At 41.8% G+C, this 25,805-nt stretch overlaps 1 protein-coding gene across 1 annotated transcript in view; it reads left to right on the top strand.

Moving 5' to 3' along the window:
* Positions 1-25,805, top strand: part of ADGRA3 (adhesion G protein-coupled receptor A3) — a 134,894-nt gene that overhangs the window by 27,215 nt on the left and 81,874 nt on the right. The window contains exons 2-3 of the mRNA XM_060655336.3: positions 9,698-9,769; positions 21,125-21,196. Coding sequence (XP_060511319.2) covers positions 9,698-9,769; positions 21,125-21,196 — 144 coding nt within the window. The remainder of the gene's footprint in view (positions 1-9,697; positions 9,770-21,124; positions 21,197-25,805) is intronic.

The following is a 25,805-nucleotide window of genomic DNA, read 5'->3' as shown; positions in this document are numbered from 1 at the left end:
TTTTGTCTTCCCCAACCATATAAATCTGTTAATTCAGTTTTTTGGACATGGGGGTCTGACATTTGACTGTTCAGGTGAGGTTCGCTGGTGCCTCTGTCACCAGCCTGTAAGAGACCACTGCTGAGCCCTCCCGCCACTCACAAGTTCCAGCTGCCCCAAGAACAGTGAGGGGTTTGAGCTGAGCACAACTATGAAGTGGGCCATGGCAAGAAAAAGGGAAACCATGACCACTCCAGAGGACCCAGTGGCCAGAGAGAACAAGGGAGCAATCCAGAAGTCTGCTTTTTTTTTAATTTTTTTTTAACGTTTATTTATTTTTGGGACAGAGAGAGACAGAGCATGAACGGGGGAGGGGCAGAGAGAGAGGGAGACACAGAATCGGAAGCAGGCTCCAGGCTCTGAGCCATCAGCCCAGAGCCCGACGCTGGGCTCGAACTCACGGACCATGAGATCGTGACCCGAGCTGAAGTCGGACGCTTAACCGACCGAGCCACCCAGGCGCCCCCAGAAGTCTGCTTCTAATGACCTGTGTCAAAAGTTGATAAGAAACAAAAACCCAGTGAATCACCAAAGTGGTAATCAGTAGAACTTTACTGTGCACACACCAAAAGGCTGTTTGCCAACCATGAGCACTCAAACCGAAACATGGAATGAGGCTCCACGGTGGCTTATATCGCATGAGGGCAGTGAGTGTTCTTTACAGTGATTGGTTATAGTAATAGAATTTTCTTAAATGTAAAGGAATTGGTTAGTGGTTACCTCATGTCAGTTTTGGGGAATGAGGTTAGTTTTGCTTATGATTTTCAAATGCAGAGGCAGGAGGTGACCCAGGTTGACCTGGAGCTTTTGCTATTAATAACATTTTACCCCTTCATCAGTTGCTTTTTCTGTGTGTGATAAATGTATTTTAAATCTGACCATTTGACAGTATGGTGCCTATATCATAACCCACTGATCTTTTTATATGGGTGATTTTGACTTTTTTTCATCTTTAGTCTTGATAATATAATTTGGGTATCTGTGAAGATCAGTTTTCGTTTGTACTTTTTACTTGGTTAATTTAAAAAGCTCCCCCTGCCCAATTTTAGTTTAATCATGTATCTCTGGAAGTTTAACTGCTTCCCTTATAAATGAGCTGGCAGCTTATGAGATCTGTCGGCTGCTTGAGTGATAGTTCTCCATGACACCTGAATGAATCCCACCAACCTCTCCTAAATGTTAAAATCTGAGAGGTTTAGCATTTCTGCTGCCTTTAATTACTCTGACTGCTGTATAATATGCAATCGTCTATTACACAGCTTTTTTTTCAGTGCTGTATCATAGTGAAACCTTAATGTGTAAACATTAAGCTGCGATTAAGGATCCAGACTTAAAATTCAACCCCAGTTTGTGTGTATGCCAGCAATGACAGCTACTGATAAATTCTTAATTTCTTTTCCTAGCAGCTGGAAATTTCTTTTGATACCAATTTGAAGATGGTCCTAACTTTAGAAGGGTGAAAATGTGGAAAACAGTATCTTAGGACACTTCTATTGCAATATTAAAAGAAGAAAGCGAGATGTATTCCGGTAGAATTTTGGATTCCCTTCTGCCCCCTAAATTACATAAGCCTCAGAGAGAAGAAGTAATGAGAACAGCATTGAGGTTTTTACTCCTTCCTCATCTGTAACACTGGAAGCTGGTACATTGTAGGTGTGGGTGAATTCCTTAAGAAGGATCTTTGCTGATCCTTAAAGCCAACCATATTTTTATTTTATTCATTTATTGAACAGATATTCTGGGCATCTTGCCAGTTGGGTCCTCTGGGAAGCACATGCCAAGTGCTTAGACGGGGTTAGAAGTAGAAGATTTTTACCGATGGAAATACAGTACATGAAGGGAAACGAAGCAGAAGTGGGCCCGGGGATCCTTCAGACTGGGATGCAGGTGTAGTCTCTGTGAAGGGAGAGGGGAAAGGGAGGATGACTGGGTAGACGACGGTGCAGTTGTACGGAAGTCTGGGCCCGCCCTGCTGTAGAGATTGCCCACTGGCGAGTCTGTGCTGGCCGGGAATGGAGAGCCCTCTGGGCCCCGCTGTGCTTTGTCCTTGGCTGGCATTGCCTACAAAGTGGCGGCCTCTGCTTAGAAACTGAGGCAGGTCCTCTGCACAGCGGCAGCTGGAGTCTCTCTGCTCACTGGCCTCCTGTGCAGGGTCTCTCTTAGAGGATGGTCTGAGGAGTGCGTCTCCACAGCCAGCAGAGCCCCTTGCCGCGTACCAGGAGTTGTTGTAATGTTAACTCTGCCACTTGGTTTGAATCGGAACCTGGACCAGTCGCCTGACTTGCAGATTTTAGCTTTGGAGAAAATAATGCCGATATCGTAGGGTTTTCGCGAAGTCTCACCGCACAGTGGTCTGACTCACACGTTCGGCGTTCTGGTCTGTTTCCTGTGGGGACGCGGTGATGGTCAGATTCGAGAAGGTCCCTGTGCGGGTTTCACCCGGTCATGGCAGACACGGTAAACACACAGATACCTGAACGGCAGCCTCCCGGCATGAGAGCTGCTCATTAAAACCAGGTGATGCGGCGGTGTTGCGCGCAAAACGTTTTTTCACGCACCGGAGCTGTGAAGCCTACCACGCGGAATGTTTTCTGCAGAATTGAATGAACCAGTGCGCAGGGTTCGGAGGACACATTGACGAACGGACTAATGATACTTCGGACAAAGTGTGCACAGCGCCTCTGGCATGCCGACTTAGGTGTGATTTCAATGTAAAGGGGACTCAGATTGATGAGTTTTGCAGTCTAGGAGATTCTTATTCTTACTTGCTGGGAAGAATTAATTTCGAAACGAGCACACGATGTTTCATTTGCTGGGAAACCAAAGGATAAACTGGGACAGACTGTGCTAAAACGGGGGTTGACAGACTTTCTCTTTTTCTGTAAAGGACCAGATAGTAAATATTTTAGGCTTGCCTGGCCGCCACAGTCTCTGTCGACACCACTCACCTGCGCCGTCCTGGCATGAAAGCTGCCGCAGACGACATGTGAACAAATGGGCCTGGTTGTGTTCCGATAAAATTTTGAAAAGATTGGAATTTATGTTCCATAGGATTTTCATGTGTCGCAGCAATACCATTCTTTTGATTTTCTTTCAATCATTAAAAATATATAAAATCCATTCTTGGAGCCTACCGGCTGTCCAAACAGGTGGTGGGTTGGATTTGGCCACCCTGTGGACTAGAACTTTGAAGAACGTAGGAGTAACCGGATTTCATTAGTGGGATAAATGAAGCAAAGCACTAAAATTCACTTTTGAGGAGTTAGCATTTCTGATTTTAGCTTTTTGCAGGTGCTCCTAAATTTTTAGGACATCTGCCGATTGAGGTTAGTGACTCAGAAGCTTAGCCTAGCCATATTGTCTGTTTTTCTTGTATTTGATAAAGATGTAGCAATAACAAGTATTACTCTACGTAATAAATCTAATGCAGAATCAGTTTGTATTACCAGTTTGTATTGCTTGAGCAAATCAGAAATGTCAAGGGATGGAAAATTTTAGTACACATATTTAAAATGCATACCTTCGGCCCTCTGTATGTCTTTGCTCTTTCTGTATGAATACCTGAAAAGCTCTCTCTCTCCCTCCTCTGCGTGGTATCCCATTTTGTGGATAACTAACCAATCCTGTATTACTGGAACGAACCTAAATATCCAGTCGTTAAGTTTTATGAATATAGTGCAATGAATACTTTTGTTCTATAAATATGCAATTGCATAATTTAACATATAACATGAAATGTATATTGCACAACTACAAGTATGTCTTTAAGGTAAATTTCCAGAAGTGGAATTAATGGATCAAATACTGTACATGCATTTGAACTTTTGCCTTCCATAGTGTGATTGTATTGATTGATACCAAATTTGAGTGGCTGTTTCCCTCTGAATATAAAGTGTGTTGTCACATTTTTGTTTTTGCTCATTAAGTGAATTATGGTATCTTGTTTTAGTTTTAATTTGCATTTCTGTCATGATTGTGGTTGTATATCCCTTCATATGATTATGATCCATTTGTATTTATTTTCCTTGAACTGTCTTTTTATGGCCTTTGCTAGTTTTTCTATTGGGGATTTTTTTTTTTTTTTTTAAGTGCTCTTTATATGTTTGAGGAATTAGTCCTTTGTTTTTGATGGTAGTCCCAAGTGTTGTATATCTTTTAACTTTGCTTATGATTTTAAAAGTACCAACGTTTTAAAAATGTAGCCCTGTTTACTCCTTTTCTTAGTTCTTTAAAATCTTTAGTTATTATGACTTGTAAATCTGTCTGCCCTCCTCCCCCCTTTTTTTTGTCTTTATGAGACTGCCTTTGTTTTAACTATGACATTCTCTTAGTCTTCTCCCTTTTTTTTTTTAATGTTTATTTATTTTTGAGAGAGAAAGAGAGAGAGCATGAGTAGGAGAAGGGCACAGAGAGAGAGGGAGACACAGAATCCAAAACAGGCTCTGGGCTCTGAGCTGCCAGGACAGAGCCCCACACGGGGCTTGAACCATGAGCTGTGACATCATGACCTGAGCTGAAGTTGGACGCTTAACCGACTGAGCCACCCAGGCACCCCTCCCTTTCTTTTCTAAGGATACTTGTCATTGGATTTAGGACCCAAACTAATTAAGGATGATCTCATCTCAAAACTTTGAACTTCATTACATCTGCAAACATCCTTTTCTTTTTAAGGTCACGTTCCTAAGTTTTGGGTGGACATATCTTTTGGAGAGCCACTGTTCATCCCACTACAAGAACTCCATTTGATTGTTTTTCTGATTTTTTTTCCCTCCAGTGTTGACTTCAAGAATTCGATTCCTGACGTTTGATCTGAATATTTAAAGCTCTTGAAATATATTTTCAGTTCTTCTCAGAAGGAAAATTATTCTGTGCCTTCTGCCATACAGGGTGCGGGTGCTATGAATAGCATAGCGTTCCATTCTGGGACTTGGAATAGCAAGTGGCTGAGAACGTGTAATACTTAATTTTTATTTTTTTCTACTCGATAAACTTTTGATTTTTTTTTTTTAAAACATGTCTACGTTAAGTCTTACTCCTTTTTTCATGTTTCAGCATAAATGGTATATTGAACTAACTTGCTACTGTGTTCAATGATAATGGGCATCCAAGGCTTCCTGCAGTGTTTAAATTCAAGAGGCATGAGCCCAGAATAGCGCTCCTAAGCCATTGTCTGTAGATATGGTAGTGTTAAAATATCGTTAGTATAGAACAGAAATGGGTATACATAAGCTTTATAACCTTGGTCAAGTTTTATACTTTTTATTTAGTTACCTCCTGGAAAGTTTGAAGTTTCAGAGATGTCAGCAAAAATATTGATTAGAATGGGTTTTAGGTTTATAATGATACATGATATTATGCCTTTGCTAACTTCACAGTCCCCAGTCTCAAAATTGAGTATAAAAACTGTCTGCAGAGTAAATTTATTCACACTGATCCTGTTTTCTTACACAAAATCCTTAAACACATCAAGTTATGTATAGACTGAATATATTAACATGAGGTTGTAAACTGTATTTTTAAGGTTGCAGTTATAACTTTTTAAGTGTGATAAAATGTCTTCCTTTTTACTCTTCTCAATAAAATCTATCATTTATTGTACTAAAAGCCTTTATGACTGAGCAAAATGACAGTCCTTTCGCTGAAGCAATACTGGATTGCAGTGAATGTAATTCAGCCAGAGCCCTGGATGTTTTTCACAAGCTACTTCCATATTTGGGTTTCATTCTTCACTCAGACACAGGGTACTGATGTCACCAAGCCTGTTACCTGTTAGATTGTGTCATTTTCCTTTGTTTCTCTAACTTTTGGTTTATCGGTTATAAATTCTCAGTCACTGTAAAGTTCGTCAGTTTTGCTCATTGAAACATGGATACAGAAATTTAAAAGGGGCTAGAAAAGGATCTGGGTGGTCACTCTGGTCCGAATTTTTTTCCATCTTTTTTTTTTTAATTTTTTTTTTTTTTTTAACGTTTATTTATTTTTGAGACAGAGAGAGACAGAGCATGAACAGGGGAGGGGCAGAGAGAGAGGGAGACACAGAATCTGAAACAGGCTCCAGGCTCTGAGCTGTCAGCACAGAGCCCGACGCGGGGCTCGAACTCACGGACCGCGAGATCATGACCTGAGCCGAAGTCGGACGCTTAACCGACCGAGCCACCCAGGCGCCCCTGAATTTTTTTCCATCTTAAAGGTGATGAAATTGAAGTCTAACTAGAGAAGTGAACTAAATTATTTATTGCTGGTGAGGTCTCTGTTAAAACTCCAGGCTCTGGATCTCTGCACATTGTTCATTGCTCTACTTTTAGTGCCTATTTATTTATTTATTTAAAAAAATTTTTTTTAACGTTTATTTATTTTTGAGACAGAGAGAGACAGAGCATGAATGGGGGAGGGGCAGAGAGAGGGAGACACAGAATCCGAAGCAGGCTCCAGGCTCTGAGCCATCAGCCCAGAACCCGACGCGGGGCTTGAACTCACGGACTCACGGACCTCGAGATCGTGACCTGAGCTGAAGTCGGATGCTTAACCGACTGAGCCACCCAGGCGCGCCCCAGTGCCTATTTATAGTGCCTGCTAAGTTGCAAACTCTCACTACGTAAACATTTCTTGAATATAAATAAATAAGCATGAGTCTTTAATCTCAAAGCTTCAAGTATTCCTTCGGTTTTTATTTCTAAGATATAATTCTATGCAAAATTAACGCAATTTCAAGTTATACCTGCTTACGAAGATTCTTATGTTTATCATCAGGAGAAAAAAATATTTAAAAAATAAGAGGAGTCTGCTAGATGTTTCAAAAAAACTACAATTATAGGGAATAAGAGAGAAACTAATAGAAGGCTCATCACTAAGGTAGTGATCCATTAGGATGTGTTTCTTCCCAGTCTTTTTTTTCTTCTTTTTGATCTCTGTATAGATTCTTTTCAGTCAGCAATATCACTTTTGGTGTTTGCTTCTGAACTGAGTGTAAGCATTTTCCTTTTTATCAAGTTTCCTTTGAAAGAATTCTTTTTTCATGGATGCATGAAATTTTGTTTGGATGTGCCATCATTTAACTCTTCCTCTTACATAATGTTGACATGAGGTCGCTGGATGGATATCCTTCTTGTTGGATTTGGTGACATGTTTAGGAGTGATGTTTTGGAGAGCAAGGTGCACCACCAGGCTGCTTGAGAAAGCTGGTTTCAGTGACCTTTGTGGCCAAAGGTGGGCAAGACTTAGTTTGCTTTTGCTCGAGCCAACCACCTCACTTGCAATTTTGATTGGAGAAAATGGTATTGTATTTTAATGGCAGTTTATTTGACCACCATGTTTTCTTGGTCCCGATGGTTGATGCCTTGTCTTTGCTTTAGGAACAGCTTTGAGAAGCAAGAGGTTACATGGTAATACACTTGGATTGCAAGAAATATTGGAACGATGGTGGAAGGGGCTGCCTGGGGGGTGCAGTCAGCTGAACGTCCGATTCTTGATTTCAGTTCAGGTCATGATCCCAGGATCGTGGGATCGAGCTCCGTGTTGGGCTCCACGCTGAGCATAGAGCCTGCTTAAGATTCTCTCTCCCTCTCCCTCTCCCTCTCCCTCTCCCTCTCCCTCTCCCTCTCCCTCTCCCTCTCCCTCTCCCTCTGTCTTCTCTCCCCCACCTGTCTCCCCAGCTTGCACTCTCTCTTTAAAAAAAAAAAACAACCAGAAACAAAAAAATGAAGGAGGATGTGCGACTTAGACGCAGGGAACAGAATCTGAAATTTGATGAATGCTCGTTGAGTATGTCGTGCATTTTCTGATTTCCTTCTGGTGTTTATGAGTAGATATTATTCTTCCCGTTTTATGTGTGAGATGTGGACTGACTTACCCCAAGATCAGTGTAACTTGAAAACAGTAGAGCTGAGTTTTTTTTTTTTTTTAATTTTTTTTTTTTCAACGTTTTTTTCATTTATTTTTGGGACAGAGAGAGACAGAGCATGAACGGGGGAGGGGCAGAGAGAGAGAGGGAGACACAGAATCGGAAACAGGCTCCAGGCTCCGAGCCATCAGCCCAGAGCCTGACGCGGGGCTCGAACTCACGGACCGCGAGATCGTGACCTGGCTGAAGTCGGACGCTTAACCGACTGCGCCACCCAGGCGCCCCGAGCTGAGTTTTAAACATGGGTATCCTTGACTTGAGAAGCTCCTAATAATCATTCCCAAAAAAGGCTCTGAAATATGAATCTACATGAACAGGGCTTTTTTTTTTTTTTTTAATTCCACTTACATCAAAAGAAATTCAGATGTCAAATGGCTATTTTTGTTTGTTTTAAGACAAATACTCAGAGCTGCTTCTTGTAGGGGTACCTGTGTGGCTTAGTGGGTTAAGCGTCCAACTCTTAATCTCAGCTCAGGTCTTGATCTCAGGGTCATGAGTTCAAGCCCTGCGTTGGTCTCCACACTGGGCTCCATGCAGGGGAAGCCTGCCTAAAAAAAAAAAAAAAAATTCTTCATTTAGAATAATAAAAGTAGATAAAATAAAAATGAATGCCTGAAACCGTATGACCCAGAGGCATTCTGTTATTTGTATGTACACAGAATTGCTGTGTTGCTCTTTCCAGGAGGGAGGGGCCACTGCTCAACCTTGTGCCCGTTGTGAAGAATGTCCCTGAAGTGCGGCATGTGTGTGATGTGCGTGACGTGAAGTGTGTGATGGAGAACGTTCTTGTCCATGAGGCCAAGAGTGAGTTTCTTGACCTATGTTGGTGTGTGTTGAATGTGGGGTGTAGAGTAGAGATTTTCTGGGTTTGTGATCTGACTCTGGCATTTGCTGGTGTAACTTTGGGTCATTAACCTAACTAATTCGTCTCTACCTTGGTTTTCTCACTTTACTATTTGATGTCCCCATTCCTCCAAATCAAGTAGCTTTAGCATTTTCACTTTATGGAAAATATTTATTGGTATTTTAGCTGCCAACGGTGCACAGTTACAATGCCTGGAGAGGAAGCAAGATCGTGTACACACAAGTGCCTTCTTGGGCAAGTCCTACTGTGGGGGTGGCTTGACTGACTTCTTGCAATAAGTTCTTGTTTTTAGGTTGTATTTTTATGAACGTTGTACCTGATACATGACATAGAATACTGTGATACAGGTACCTGTGCCCTCTGTATGTGAGGATGTGCAGAAAGCTTATTTTCACACACAGAGGCGCAGTACATTTGCATACCGTTAAATTACAAATAATATTCAGCTTTGAAATAATATCTAGAGGTTGCTTTATTTCTTTGTAAGATCAGTATTTTATAGAGTGTTACACGTTTTTCTATTAAGTTTCTAGTTTTTAAATAAGCCTTCAACTTACATAAATTGGTTTAATTATATAAACGTATGTGCTGTTCTTCTCATATTGAACTTTAGAGCTATTTTGTGTTCACTTCTCTCCCTTTTTACTTTAAAATGATGGGAACAATTTAAGAGGCAACAAGACGTGTGCGCAAGTTATTTTAGGTAGTTTCTCAGAGAGAAAGAAGGTCCTGTTTTTTTTCAGGCGTCTCAAAGATTATTTGGGTAATAAATGACTTTCTAGAATTTCTCATAGGTTTAAACATAGGGAACTAAATTATTTTGATATTATTGGTGTATGTATATTCCACAACTTACGTTTTTTTGTCTTTTGTTTTTTCCCTGTCATTTTTAGGATTCTGAGTAACAATAAAATATCTGAGCTGAAGAATGGCTCATTTTCTGGGTTAAGTCTCCTTGAAAGATTGTGAGTATTGTTTATTATCTCTTACTGTTATTTCACTTACTGCATTTTTTTTTTTTTTTTTTGCTGTTTATTATGAGCTTTACTTGAGTGAAAGATAATACTAAGTGCATTTTCGTTATAAGACTGTTACTAAAAACTTGAGTTTTCCCAACACTTTATTTCAAAAAATTTCAAGAATTTAATGTCAGAAAACAATTCGTTAGTTAGATGTTGGCAAACTTGCCGAAAAAGGGCCAGATAGTAAATAATTTAGGCTTTGTGGGCCATGTGGTCTCTGTCACAGTGCCTCGTTTTCTGCCATCGTAGTGGGAAAGCAGCAAGGGACAATAAATACACGAATCATTGTGGAGGCGAAATTATTTGCAACGCAGGCTGAGGTCATGGTTTGCTGATCACTGGTTTTTGGAGCATAGATGCTCTTTTGAAATTCTTTCATGACGTGGATGTCTTATAAAATAAGTAGAATTTAAAAAATACATCAAGGGGGGTAACTTTTGGATAAATTTTGATATTTTATTGAATGTGGTAATTTTGTTTTGCTTAGAAATTAGGTCTAGTTTTGCTTATGATCAGATATAAGTAGCACTAATTTTTTTTTTTTTTTTGCCTTGGAGTTTGCACAGTGAATATTTAATTTGTGTGTATTATGAATAATATTTTTGGTTCTTGTTTCAAATTCCCTTATTACTCATACATTTAGGATAACATCTCAAGACATTTTTTTTTCTTTTTCTTTTTTTTTTGAGTACGCTTCATGTCCATCGTGGGGCTTGAACTCACGACCCTGAGATCAAGAGTCCAATGTTCTACCTACTGAGCTTGCTAGGCACTTCTGGGATAACATTTTTTCAGATGAATATAAGGCATAGATCTATAAGGAAGTTGGACCGTGAACCTCTCCACTTCTGTTGAATAATAGACTTTTCCTTATTTTCTTAGTTCTCTTTGCTTTACTTTCTCTATTTCTGTGTGGTCTTTCTTGACCGTTTTAACCTAGTAGCTTCTACGGTCAAACGTCCACAGGACATTTATTGCTCTGGTCACTGATGTGTTATTTACACATATACCTAGAGTTTTTATTTGTCCTTTTAAAAGTGTCTGTTCTTTTCATTCATCATGTGTCTTTTTTTTTTTTTTTAATATTTATTTTTGGGAGAGCACAAGTGGAGTAGGGGCAGAGAGAGGGAGACAGAGGATCTGAAGTGGGCTCTGTGCTGACAGGCTGACAGCAGTGAGCCAGATCTTGAACTTACCAACTGCAAGATCCTGACCTGAGCTGAAGTCAGATGCTTAACTGACTGAGCCACCCAGGTGCCCTGATTTACTGATTTTAAAGCTAAAACCTCTATAGTTTTTGTAATTTCCATACCAACTCCTTGAATAATCTCTTGATTCTTGCTTTCTACTGTTTTTAGAGCTCTTCTCATTTTCCCTCTCTACCAGGTCACCTAACTGACTCTGGAACACCTAACTAATGTCCTCTGTCTCTGTGTGTCACTGCCCCCTCCTTGTGATGGAATCCAAACAATATCTTGCCCTTCCTTTATGTCTGTCAGCTATACCTTGTATTCTTCTGTGGTTTTCTTCACTGTAAGATTCTCCTCATGGACTCTGGTTTGCTTTGGGTTCTCCTCATGCTATCTGTGAAGTATCTAGGTAGCTTCTCTTCTCAGACTCTGCAGAGACTTTGGGACTTTGTCTTGGGCTCTCAGTGCCTCACACACAAGCTGTGTGAGTGCAGTGGTTGTCTTTGGGCTGCCATAACAAAATGCTGTAGACTAGGTGGCTTAAACAACAGAAATTTATTTCTTCCCAGATCTGGAGGCTAGAAGTTCAAGATCAAGGTGCTGGCAGGGTTGATTTCTTCTAGGGCCTTAAGGGAAGGATCTGTTCCAGGCCTCTCTTGTTGGCTTGTAGATGGCTGTGTTCTCCCTGTGTCTTCCCATGGTTTTTCCCCTTTGTGTGTGTCCACATTTCCTCCTCTTACGAGGACACTAGTCATATTGGATTAGGGCCTATGCCAGTGACCTCATTGTAAGTCGATGACCTTTTTAAAGAACCCATCTCCAAATCCCAAGTCCCATTTTGAGATAAGAGGGGTTACGACTTCAACATAGGAATTTTGGAGGACACGATTCATCCTGTGACAATGATGTAGCATTTTTGTAAGTTTACTTATGTGTGTTTTCCCTGCCTGTTTACTAATTACTCTGCCTTGGAAGGAATGACAAAACAGAAAAAAGGATTCAGTGTTTGGATGTTGAGTTTCAGAAGTCCTAGTCCAGTATAGAAAAGAGATTTGCGAAAAGATAACATAAGAGAAACTTCCTCCTTTCCTAGATACACATTCTGTGGGCTCAGTGGAGAGTTAGAGGGAATGTAGAAAGAGTGTTTATGCTGGCGGGTCCTGGAGAAGGGTCTCTGTCTTTGCTTCCCCACCCCTACCAGGTTTAGGGGAAGGACAGGGAAAATGACCATATAAAACGAATGGATGGTTCTGAATCTAAGGGCAAAGAGCCTCTGAGTCCTCTTTCCTGGAGAGGAAGCAAACCCCCAAATTTCCCAGGACCCAGTGTGATCTAGGAGCAGAACTGGTCACACAGCCATTGAGGCACATGGGCTAGGTCATTCTGTTAGAGTTTCCCAGGGAACAGCAGAATGGCCCTTGCTGAACACAGGGATGGGTTGTTCTAAAAGAAGGTAGAAGGATTTGGGCTACTTCTGGGGAGCTCAGCCTAAGACATAGCTAGCCACGTAAGTGACTTAAGGTCTTTATGAATGACATCATTTTCAAAATTTTCAGAGTTACTCGAAAATACAGTGTAGCTGATTTTATTCCTTCACTGGTCATTCCTGGTGCATCTCTCCTTGTGTCTTCCCCCTGTGAACCTGAGAGCCTTTTGTGCGCCAGCACTGGAAGGAAAGCCACTGCCCCAGGGACCCTCAACCAGTGACCGAGAGTAGATGGTGGGTAACCACCTGACCACCTCCCCTCTCAGAAGGGGTGATGCTCTCTGCTGTGCCCCAGGGGAGATCTCCTCACCAGTGCCCCTTGTATTGGCTTCCTTCTCATTAAGGGCTGGCTGGGTTGAATTGACTGGCAGATATGCCCCAGAGGTTGAGGAAACCTACAGGCCAAGCTGTCCCTGACAGTTCTTTTGAAGAATAGCTTTTTTTTTAAATGTTTGTTTATTTTATTCATTTATTTAAAAAAATTTTTTTTACCATTTATTTTTGAGACAGAGACAGAGCATTAGTAGGGGAGGGGCGGGGGGTGGGGAGAGGGAGGGAGACACAGAATCTGAAACAGGCTCCAGGCTCTGAGCTGTCAGCACAGAGCCCGACACGGGGCTCAAACTCACGGACCGCGAGATCATGACCTGAGCCGAAGTCGGACGCTTAACCGACTGAGCCACCCAGGCGCCCCTTGTTTGTTTATTTTTGAGAGAGAGACAGAGAGAGACAGAAGGTGAGTAGGGGAGGGGCAGAGAGAGAGAGGGAGACACAGAATCTGAAGCAGGCTCCAGGCTCCCAGCTGTCAGCACAGAGCCCGATGTGGGGCTCGAACCCTGTGAGATCATGACCTCAGGCAAAGTTGAACACTTAACCAACTGAGCCACCCAGGCGCCCCTGTTTGAAGAATGGCTTCTTAAGAGGATTAATTCTCACTCTCTCTCTCTCTCTCTTTCTCTTTCTGATATATTAAAACTGGCCTGGGTACACATACTCATTTTAGAGTATTGTGATTCTTCTTATTTGCCACTATTTAGTGACACTCCTCTATAGTCTAATTACTGACACTAAAATTACATAGCAGGGAATGTGTTTAACTCCCCACTTTCCATTCCACCCCAAAAGATGGGTCCAGGTCATGATGGCATCTCTTTGTAGCTATTGCTAGAGCTAGCCTGAGCCAGTAAGAGTGATGAGGGGTATTTAGCTGTGAGAAAGAGGTATGGCTCCTAAGGAATTACAGGAGGAAAGAATTCACTCTTTTTCATGACTTTGTGCTTGGAGATAATTTGTGGACCTTGGGATATCCTATCATGGTTGAGGGTCAGCTCGAAGGCCAAGTTGACATTCTGAGAAGGGCAGACTCCAGAGGTGGTTGGAACTGACCACTTAGCCTGTCCTGTGTCTTGATTTCCCTTAATGCCAGAGAATTTCCTTTATTGCTGAGGCCTTTTTGAGTAGAAATTTCGGATACTTCAGTTAAAAAGCATCTTTTCTGATACGCTTGGCATTCTTTCCTAAAGAAGTGTGTTCTTTTTCCAAGCACTGTTAAAATACTCCTTTGATTTTGTTAAAGCAATTCTTGTGCACTTTTTCATTTATTTTTTAATGACCCAACATATTTAGATTTAGCTATAGACCCTAAAGTTAGACTCCTGTTCCCTAGGGAAGCTGTGTTTGGTAAGAAAGAGGAGAGATGTTAAACGAGAGAATCTGACTATAAATATCGTTTGGCAATGCCTGATTAATATGACTATTAGTAAGTATTATATAATATGTCAAGGCGTGTTTATTATTAAAGGAAAAGTGTATCTTTAAATCATATTACAGTACTCCGTTATTCATGAGAGGTATAATGTAGAAACACATGTAGTACATCATTGACCACAAATTTATGTACTGCGGTAGCTAAATCAGTACTTGTTGTAGATGCGGTTTAAAATATGAAAAGGGAAACCTATGTTTTTAAAAAATGAAACTGACATATATTTGTTTGCAGAGCTTTTTAGCTCCAATTGGGGGCGCTTGGGTGGCTCAGTGTGTTAAGTGTTTGACTCTTGATTCTGGCCCAGGTCTTGATCTCACTATTTGTGGGTTCGAGCCCTGTGTTAGGGGTCTGTGCTGACAGTGCAAAGCCTGCTTGGAATTCTGTCTCTCCCTTTCTCTCTGCCCCTACCCTGCACGAGTGCTCTCTCTTTCAAAATAAATAAATGCTTAAAAAAACACAAAAACATGCCGATCGAATTTTCTCCCGAAATATTGTTTCTCTTTGAGGTGTAGGATTGTGGACAGTTGGGCTGGGGGGAGATAGGGACTAAAAAGTTGGGCCTAATGATTAATTGTATTTTCTGGGGATAAAAAATGATTTTTATAATGAAAATTTATAATCATACAGAAAAATTTAAAGAATCATGTAGTAATCTCCCATATCACCAAGTCACTTAACCTGCATGCGAGAAGAAGTAATGATTTGCTGTCATTTTTTTTTTTTTTTCTTTATACTGGAACATGTGTACACATAGACATGTTTGCTGAATTACTTGAAGGTCAATTGCAGGCATCATGACCCTCTGCCTGTATTAAGAAATGTAAGTGGTTATGAATGCGATGCAGCCATCTCTCTGTTGCCTGAGTTTATGAATATCATAATGATTCTGTAGCTAACCGTAATTTACCAAAAAGATTTTTATAGTGAAGGTCAGCTAATGGAATTCTGTCTCTCAGCTATGGTTTACTTTTTGAAAAAAATTTTTTCTTATCCATTTATCATCTGTCTTTGTCCATTTTGGCTGCTATCACAAAATACCACAAACTGGGTAGCTTGCAAACAACACAGATTTATTTTTCAACAAACATTTAGTTTTGGAGGCTGGCCGGGAGGTGCAAGATCAAGGTGCCTGCAGATTTATTGTTTAGTGAGACAGCTTCTTGGTTGACTGTCCCCTCACTTGGTGAAACGGGAGGAGGAAGCTCTCTGGGGTGTCTTTTATAAGGGCATCAATCTCATTCATTAGGTCTGTGCCCTCATGACCTAATCACCTCTCAGAGGCCACACCTCCTAATTCCATCACTTTGGGAGTTAGGATTTCAATATGAATTTTTGGAGGACACAAACATTCAGACCATATCAATTCCATCTATACTCTATATTGTGTGTCTGTCCCTCTCACTGAATAGACAGACGTGGACTCTGCCCTTGTGGAACTTCTGGTCTCTCAGTGAAGGTGGTTGAAGCAATCAGTAGAGAGACCTGAGGGCCACATCAGGGCAAGTACAGGGCACTGTTGTTCACAGATATTTTTCTAGAAACAGGAATGCTGTTCAAGGTGTAAAGAATGAGTAGGAGTTATGCAAGAAAACCAGGATGGAGGTAAGGGTAGATGTTGGGGGCTATTGGGATGTGTATCAGTGACAGAGCAACCACGTGCCAAGGTCTAGAGGTGAGAGAAATAGGACTCTTCATAGAAACATCTTGAAATATGACTAGTAATATGAAGAGAGAGAGAGGCCAGATGAGGGTTAAAGCAACGTCTGGGACAGCATGGGAAGTCAGAGTTAGGGTAGGAAAGAAAGAGGGCCAGGGCCATGGAGGACCTTGGAAGTTAAAGAGTTTGGACTTCATTCTGAGGGAACTAGAGCTTTCAGATGTTTTCTCCAGCACAGAGACACATTCAGGTTTATGCTTAGGAAGATCACTTTAAATGGAGAGTGGATGAGAGAAACCAGGGCACCAGCCGGAACTGTGTGGGGGTCACAGTGGAGAGGAGGAGAGAGAGGTGCATGGCTCTGTGCGTCATTGGAAGGCTGGACGATAGCACATCTGATAACTTTTTTTCGTATTATAAAATTTATCAAACCCAGAATTTGAAGGAACATTATGTCCAGCACCTTGATTTAACCATTATCAACTTTTTGGCATGTTTGCTTTATATGTCTCCCTCTTGCTCTAGGTGTAAATTAACTCAGTTCCTTTAGAAAATCTCCACTGTATCAATGAGAAAGATGTGTTTAAATCCTGAATTCTGGCTTGGCCACTTATTAATACCAAGAACTTGGCCTGGTTTCATAATCTTTTTTGCTGTAGCAACAGTCGTGTAGCAACTGTCGTGTGTCCTAGGATTGGTTGTGAATTCTTAATGGGATGACAGGTGACAGACAACAACTTGCTGAAATTAGTGACTTGTGTAACTGAGGAGCCCAGAGAGTTAGAGCTGGACTTCAGGCTTAACTGGATCCAGGGGCTCAGCATTAATTCTCTTTTCCTATCTTTTGGCTTCATTAGACAGGCTCTTATTTACTTTTTTTTTTTTTTTTTTTTTAAATAGTCTCAATGCCCAAATGGGGCTTGAACTTATGACACTGAGATCAAGAGTTGTGTGCTCTGTTGACTGAGTCAGCCAGGCACCCCCTAGCCAGGCTCTTATATCATAGAAGCAAGAGGGCTCTAAGGTTACCTCTTGACCTCTAATCAAACCACTGGAAATGGCCATTCCCAATCCCCGTCTGTCTCTTCCTCCCTACCCCAGGCCCTAGGTTTAGTTGGACCAGGGTCATGTAATCATACCATTTACTGAGACCACAGTGTTTGAAGAATCTGGATGGAGGTTGATCAAGTGCCATACCTGGAAGGGTGGTATTGGGGGCTCTGGGGCACTGTCCGTCCTATATGGTGTGTGAAAGAAGTAGGTCTGTGAGAAGAGCAAGGGAGAAGGCAGCAAAACAAACAAACAAACAAACAAACCCAAAAAACCAAAACTAAAAAAACCCCAAAAAACCAAAAACCAAAAAAATGTTTAGCACAATGACTAAACATTAAATGATTGATAGCAGTCATAGTTTGAGTTCTCATTGTTAAATTCCGGGACCTTTCATGCTAGCTCTCCTTTCTCACCTCCATCTACTCCAAAGGTTTTGAATTCCTTTTTCCTTAGGAATGAATTTTATTTTTTTCTTTTAACTTAAGTTTTTGAATTTTTGAATGACTAAGTCTTTCCTTTTCTGCTGTGTGCCCTCAAAATGGAGCAGATGGGTAGAGTGTCTCCTTAGGTTTCTGCACTGATGTTAACACTTGGCCGAGTACTGGTGGGTTTCACATTACTGGGCCAGTATCTTTTTTTTTTTTTTTTAAGTCAATTAATTTATTTTCAGAGAGAGAGAGAGAAAGAGCACAAGCTGGGGAGGGGCAGAGAGGGAGAGGGAGACACAGATCCCAAGCAAGCTCCGTGTCATCAGCACAGAGCCCGATGGGGGACTCGAACCCACAAACCGTGAGATCGTAATCTGAGCTGAGATCAAGTCAGACACTTAACTGACTCAGCCTCCCTGGTGCTCCCGTTGGGCCAGTATCTTAACCTGAGTTTCTCCAGAAGCTGGTCCTGAGATGAAGTTTGAGTTCAGGTGGTTTATTTGAGAGGTGGTCCCAGAAAGCTCACAAATTAGGGAGGGAAGGGAGGAAGCCAACGCCTGGTGCCTTTGTGAGCAGCTTTGTTGCAGGGAACTGAGCCTGGACCCGGAACGCTGGGAGCTGCATGGACACACGTCACCCTCATCCCCCTGGAGGCAGAGGATTCTCCCACTCGCCTCTCTCATGGGGCAGGAGCTCTTCTCGGGCCAGTCACACTCTTCACTTCTGACTTCCCTGGAGTGGCCCTTAGGAGCTAGCCAGGAGAGAGCCCACAGGGCAGAGAGGCGTGTGGGGGGAGGTACAGGTCTGGACCCTGCTGTCACAATCTGCCTTAGTATCCGTCTGCCCTGGGCAGGAGTTTGGGGATAAGGGATGGTGGGGGCATGGCGTTTGTAATTGGAACTTATTCTCTCCCTGATTTTCTGTGGAAATCGTTGCACCAAAGACCTCTTTTTCACTCCTAGTTTAGAGGACCTAAAAGCTGGTTGGAAGTTCCAGAAAAGGGTAGGATTCGTGAATTGACCTGAATATCTTTTGAAACTTTTATTATCATCCAATTACATTTTGTGAAGCTACCTGGCCTTTTCAGATACTTTGGGTTACTTTATTTACAAAAAAAATGTCTTTGAGGCTATGGTGCAAAAAACCAAAAAGGTCAGCTGCCTGCTTTGGCAAAGCAGTTTTCTTGTGGACTATAACGTCTGAGCTCTGATTAATGAAATACTCGTACTTAGTAATGGTAATCCAAGCATAGATTTTATGTGTAATAGTTATTTTTTAAAAAGGGATTGCAGGGGTGCCTGGGTGGCTCAGTCAGTTAAGCATCCGGCTTCAGCTCAGGTTGTAATCTCACAGTTCAGGAGTTCGAGCCCTGCATTATACTCTGTGCTGACAGCTCAGAGCTCAGAGCCTGCTTTGGATTCTGTGTCTCCCTCCCTCTCTGCCCCTCTCCTGCTTGCACTCTGTCTCTCTAAAATGAATAGATTTAAAAAAAAAAATAAAAAAATAAATTAAAAAGATTGCGGATTACTGGGGTGGTGGTGGTGGTTCAGTTTTAGTTAGAAAAACCTGGCTCTGATTTGGGGAGGAGGGTAGAATTGAAACTGTTCCTCCAGAAGAGTACCTGATGTGTTACAATGGGAGTTAAGACCCAAGAAAGGCAGAACAGGATTTGCTGGAGAGCATGCTGCTCCCAGAATTCACAGACTGCACTTCCAGAGAAGCGTTACTGAGAGTTTCTGGTCAGTGTCTGTCAGCCCATATTAAACAGCACGGAGAGTGTGGGAGGCCAGTGTCAGCGACGTATCAAGAATGGCGGACTTTGGGGCCAGTGGGTGGCTCGGTCAGTTAAGCATCTGACTTCAGCTCAGGTCATGATCTCACGGCTTGTGAGTTCGAGCCCCGCATTGGGCTCTGTGCTGACAGCTCAGAGCCTGGAGCCTGCTTTGGATTCTGTCTCCCCCTCTCTCTACCCCTCCCTGGCTTACACTCTGTCTCTCTCAAAAATAAACATTAAAAAAAAAAAAAAAAAAAGAATGGCGGGCTTAGAGTAAGTGAATGACTACTACCATGTTGTGCATAGGGCCAGTCTTATCAGGATGTTTTTGTGAAATTTCCAGAAAACGTGTTCAGAAACTAACCCCAGCTTTGTAACTGGTATATGGCAATAGTTGGAATGAGCTGTTGGAAAAAAAAAACCCAGCATGTTATGAAGCAGGCCAGATACCAGTTTTCATTAGCTGATGGGACAGTGAAATTGAATGTGCCTTCCTTCACTGGATGGAAGAAAATCCGTGGCTCAGCGTTCACTACATACAGTAAGACTTCCTCGGGGGTCTTTTCTTAAACACAAGCAGGCAAGGGAAGTCACACGCTTTCTGAGTTAGAGCAGTTTGAAAAGTCAAACATAAGGTTCTCCTCTAATTTATAGACTGCCTGGGCTCAGGCTAAAATCCCATGATGGAGCAATAGTCATAAAGGTCCCAGAGACCTGTCACCTCAGTGTCATGATAACAGGTGGCACCAGTGGTCCAAGATCTACTTCCAGGAAGGCCTTTTAAATCTCCAGTAAGTAAGGGACTGAAGGATCCTTTGAGGTGGCACCTGCCCTGCTAGGTTTTATCTTGGTGTTGCTCTGCATTTCTGTCTTGTTTCCCTAACTCTGTGTGCATCCCTGTGCCACGTATAATTGTGTCACATGTGCAAAGGGCAGTGTTGCCATTGTTAGGGGAAGAAGGAAGAAGGGAAGGGCGGGAGAAGTTGCAGAGAGTTTCTGTCCTTAGTCTGACATCCGGTGCCCTGAGAGATGACTGGAAACCACTTGGGACTTCAGTGGGCAAGGTTATGAGTGAGTCTGGCTCGAGGGTCTGGCAAAGCTCCAGTGTGGGCCAGCCACTGGCAGGAATGTGGTCAGGAAAAATGGGCTGCTCTTCTGCTTTTCTAAGTCCTCCTGTAGTTGACTGTCAGCTGTCTTTGAGGTCGGTGTGAACACCTGTAGGGGGCAACTTGAGTCCCCAGCTGGGCCCAGGCACCCACTGGAGAGCAGCAGCCTTATTAGCAGGTGGCTCAGATCCCCTCGGGTGGAGGGATGTGGCTGTGGCGTTCACCACCGGCCCCCCAGTGGCGATGCGCTGGCATGGCGTGGCTGTGCACTTGACCCTGGGAGTAAATTGTGCATGCCATCAGCTGCCATTCATTGCCTTGGGGGCTGGTGGATCTTTGCTTTGAGATACATATTGTGAATTATCACATTTTTATTTTACAGGAATCCTAACCATAGAAGCTCAGGGAGGGAAAAATCTGAAAAACCAAATGACATGAACGTTAGAGTGTGTATTTTTGAAAATGGTTTTTAAAAATTAAGTTTAATTATGTTCCCACATATAATCTCTGATTTCTTTCGATAACTGAAGTATAGCATACTAAGGAAGAAATTGTAGAAATAATGTATAGGATTGTAGCTTAGTCATAACTTTGAATTTGAATAGTAGTAAGGACATACATATCTTTTTTTGACATATGCCTTTATTGTATTCACCAAAAAAGTGATTTTGGAACCAGATTTCTTGAATTTGAATTCTGGCTCTACTCCTTACTGCTGGGGTTAACCTTTTTGGCGTTAATTTCCTCCCATTGTTGTTTTCTGTATAGCAGGTAAGTGTAGTTTGCCTAACTATTTGTTGCAGTGCTGATATATGAATAACTTTTATTTCTAACAGGGACCTCCGAAACAATCTTATAAGTAGCATAGATCCAGGTGCCTTTTGGGGACTCTCATCGCTAAAAAGATTGTAAGTATTTGAATTGTTTGCCTATGAATTTAAATTCCTCTTTTTAAAGTAACTGTTAACCTACTTTAAGCTTTACCATGATTAAAAAAGGTGGGTTTTTAACAATTTTTAGTTAACTAGCCAGGACCGTGATGGGGGGGGGGGGTGGTGGGAGAAAAGAGTAATAGAAGTCGTGTAAAAAGTGGTTAATTTGTACAGTAATTTGATTTGTTTCATGGGAGATGGTTGTGTCCTTCATATGCTAATAAAATGATTACTGGCTTTGCCAATGATCATAATATGTAATATGTGAAGGAAGGATTTTAAGTTATAACTGCATTCAAGCTCCGTCTGTTGTATATCCGTATCAGTTGAGGCCCCTTTCTATTAATGATTCAAAGTCTTACTATTAGCATGTATATTTTATCTGTGTATTATTATTTCAAAACCTACAGAGCAGGTTTTTAGTACTTTTGAGGCTAAATAACTCCCCTCACCCCTTATTTTGCTGTTTTCACAGCTGCCCCGTGAGCTCATATTTGAGCATATGAGCTTAATTATTATTAAGTACTGGCTGCTTACCATGGTCTGACTTCCTGGGAAGAGCTCACAGACTCTTGGGGGCAACTAGACAATGAAAATATACCCTAACACAGGCACATGTGAGCTGTCACAGATAAAGTTATAGCAATAATAATCCACCAATGACAGGAGCGGCCACCTGGGAGGGGAATGGCCTGTCACAGGAGCAGTTGACCTTCAGATTTGACCTGGCTCCTGAGGGATGAATAATACATACTGAGGAATAACAAAATGGGTGTTCTAAGCAGAATGGACAATGTGGGAGAATATGTCTCTTGGGGTTGAGTTCTTTGGCCAGAGCATGAAGTATATAGCAGGAAAAGATGAATTTTGGAAGTTGGGCTGGTCATGGAGGGATTAAGTTTGTCAGGCTTTTGATGACCTGCCACGTTAAAGAACTCTGAATCTCTTCAGACAGGGTGAGCTAGGAGTGCCTGGGTGGTTCGGTCTGACTTTGATTTTGGCTCATCACGGTTGAGATCGTGCCCGGTCTACACTGACAGCACAGAGCCTGCTTGGGATTCTCTCCCTCTCCCTCTCTTGTCTGTCCTCCCCTGCTGCACTTTCTCTATCTCTCAGAATAAAAATAAACATTAAAAAAAAGTGTGGGGCTAGGAGGACTTTTTGAATACAGAGTTGACATCGTATTTCTGATGGCCCGAAGGAGAAACCGGTTAAGCACAGAGTGGTGGGGACAAAGGATATTGGGGATGAGACCTGCTTTCATTCCTCCCTCTGTCCCTCTCTCTCTCTCTCTCTCTCTTTTTTTTTTTTTTTTTGGTTTTATCATACTCTTTTATTTTATTTTTTTTTAAGATTTAATTTTTAAGTAATCTCTATACCAAATGTGGGTCTTGAACTCACAACCCTGAGATCAAGAGTTGCATCCTCTACGGGCTGAGCCAGCCAGGCACCCCTATCATACTCTTTTATTATTTAACATTTTTAAGGTATTGAGGGTGCCTGTTCATTTTTTTTTTTTATGTCTTTGTTTTCCATATTATTTGTATAGTAAAATCAGCTCTGTTTGTTCTTAGTCGAATCATGTCACGACTTCAATGCTGGCAGTGACCTTCCCTCCCAATATTTTTGACGTTCGGTATCTATCATTCTCTCATTCAAAACTCGTTCCTTTTTACAGTCAGAGCCAGTTGTAAGAGTTGGCCATGCTACTTTTGCATATTTAAAAAAATTACTTCTACAAATAAATTTTTTTTCCGTCTAAGACGTATCCTCTGAAACCCTTCCTCTCAGTCTCCTCTCTTGGGTTTCTTAGTGTTCAGAATTCTGGAAGATGAAGCATAGTAGGAGTTAAAGGATTCTCTCTTTCTTCATTCTGTAAAATTGTTTAAAATCTCAGTCAGACTCTGTAGGAGGAAATTTTATTACCATGGTTTTCGTTGAGGGCCCTAGATGGTGGTTCATTGTTTTTATCAGCCATGCGTGCACTCAGGACGCCCAGGGATGTCTGGAGGAGGTCTTGCCCCTGATCACTTTTCTTCCTCGTGCACTTTGCTCTCCATTATTTTCCAGTTAAGGCTTTTTAACAAGACAAGTCAGAAAAACTGGCCCTTCTGGAGTAGGTCAGTGGTGTTAATGGAGACTGGAGTTCTGGATAAGGAAGATAAGCATTGGAGGGGAGGGGCATTACGTGGGGCATCAGAGTTGCAGAGGATCAAGGTGTAGAGTTAGGTTTCCAGCCCAGTAAAAGTAGTAACTGAGCACAGCAGTGGATCAGGTGGTGAGACGGAGACCACCATCAGTTCCGTTAAACAAAAATGGAGTCTGTTGTGGGTGCTCAACAGTGAGCCCAGCTCCGAGATGCACAGGTAACTCAGGAATCCCTAGAGAGGTTGGCAGACTAGTGGAATCATATACACCGACCAGGAGCCTGGATGTGGGCTTGGGATCTTCTTACAGAGAGCTGGAGCAGTAGCTACAGTGTAGCTCCAAGAGCTTCTAGGACTCAGCCGTTCCGACCCAGACGAGGGTGTGGAACTTGGCCATTGAAGGGCTGCAGGCACCTCTAAACCGGTCACTGGGGAGAGGAGCAGCAGCTTAATACGCTTGTTTTATTACTGAGGCCCTTTCTTTGTGCTTCTTACCAGGTGCACACGGACACCATGTTTGGATGGGTCAGTTTGAATCCAGGTGTAGGAACGGGAGTCCTCAAGTAGGAAGCGAGAGAGCTGGTATTAGACTCACCCTATCAGAAATTGGGGCGGAGGCTGAACCATCTTTGTTTTATTTTTCCCTCCTGGCGATTCTGATGCTAAAGTTGGGGAACTTCTAGAATAGCTTTCCCTCCAGCTTTTTTTTCCCTCTGCGGGTGGGGTGTGACCTCATACTGCCAGATAAGACAACTTCTCTCCCTCTGTGATTGACACCACTGGATCCCAGCCTTTTGGGAGGGAAGCTCTTTTTTAGGAAGATAAATGCTAATAATATCTCCATGTAGAGATGGGAATTGAAGGGAACTTGACTGTGAATAAAAAAGCAGTTTCATCAGGCTGTTTTAAGGATAATGCAGAATATCTTAGATTCTCTGTCTAGTTCTTTATCCTTTAGCAAATAATTTCTCAAGTACTTCCGTCCAAAATAAATAAATAAGTTTCTTGATTGGTAGCATTTAATTACTAATATTGCCCCCTGCATTGCCTGAGCATTTCTTTATTGCATTACACATTAAGTAGTCTCTTGTGTTCTTGCCCAGGAAGGTAATTGCCATTTATAATAATCTTCCCACTAGAAGATACATTCTTAATTTCAAACAGCTGACTTGTAATGGAACTTACGGTATACGGTTTGCTGGCTGAGAGCATCCTGTATGAAACTCAATGAGAAACAAACATATTCTGTGTTAGTAACGTTTGCTAGTTGCTTATGGATACAGGCGCTGCTTCTTATGAGGCCCTAAATCATTCATTTCAATTGTGCATCTCCCTCGACAGCCACACATAAAGTGTTTTTGTAAGTGTACCGTGCCTTTGCCTTTATTTTATAGATAATTTGAATCAGGAAGATTAAGTGGCTTTCTGAAGAATAAACTACCAAAAGTAGGTAAAACCCAGACCCATTCAGTTTGTCTTTTGCTTTATCAACACATTCAGGCTGATTCTCCATCTAAATGGAAACCCATTATCAATACCTAAATACTATTTTAAATAGGTATAGCTATAATGAAATTGTTTCCCAAAGAATCAGTGGTAATTACACCAGTTAAAGCTCAGAAGAGAGACAAGATAATGAATAGAGCCCAGAAATGCTTGCTTAAGCAACAATTCACAAAATGATGCCTAATTTTCTTAAACAGTAAAACCCAGAAATAAAAGGAAAATCGGCTGGAATAAAAAAAGTCCCACAGGATTAAATACTTCACTTTAACATTGTGAGGAGCAGGGTCCTGGAGCCCAGCAGGCACAGATAAAGTTTCAGTTTTGAACTGCTTAAGATTCTTTTATCAAAAGTTGCTGTAAGAGAAGGCAAAGCTGTAAAGTCAGGGAACCTCAGGATTACCTAAGCTAGCTTTTGGACTATCTAAGGGAGACACTTGGCGAGTAAGTACCTGGTTCAGATGCTAGATCCTTACCATTTCTAATTTCTAGTCTGGCTAATAAAGTTTCTGCTGTTACCAAGCATACGGTTGAGAATCCAACAGTTTTAGTTTAGAAACGGCTGGTGCAGATTCCTTCTCTAAAGAGTAGCTTAGAGTGTGGCTCAAAGAATAGGTACTTTTCCATTACAAAGAATAAGACAGACATTGAAGAAAATGTGTTAAAAATATTTCTGGAAGTTTGGTTTAGAACCTTGTTCAAACCCTTTTGTCAACATCCAAGGGATGAATGGTTCCAAATCTAAGAACTGATAAAAATTAAGATTCATTGTTTTAGGGTTTTCTTGTATATAGTTTACTAAATCTTGTGATGGAAAAAATGCTGAAAGCCATGCTATGTTATTTGAAGGTTACAGAAATTGTCAATTATTATCTCCCAATTAAAATGCGGTTTCCCAGGGGTGCCTGGGTGGCTCAGTTGCCTTTTAAGCATCT

Source organism: Panthera onca, chromosome B1 (genome assembly GCF_046562875.1).
Source record: "Panthera onca isolate mPanOnc1 chromosome B1, mPanOnc1 haplotype 2, whole genome shotgun sequence".
Classification (NCBI taxonomy): domain Eukaryota; kingdom Metazoa; phylum Chordata; class Mammalia; order Carnivora; family Felidae; genus Panthera; species Panthera onca.
This window is presented reverse-complemented; position numbering and strand designations above follow the sequence as displayed.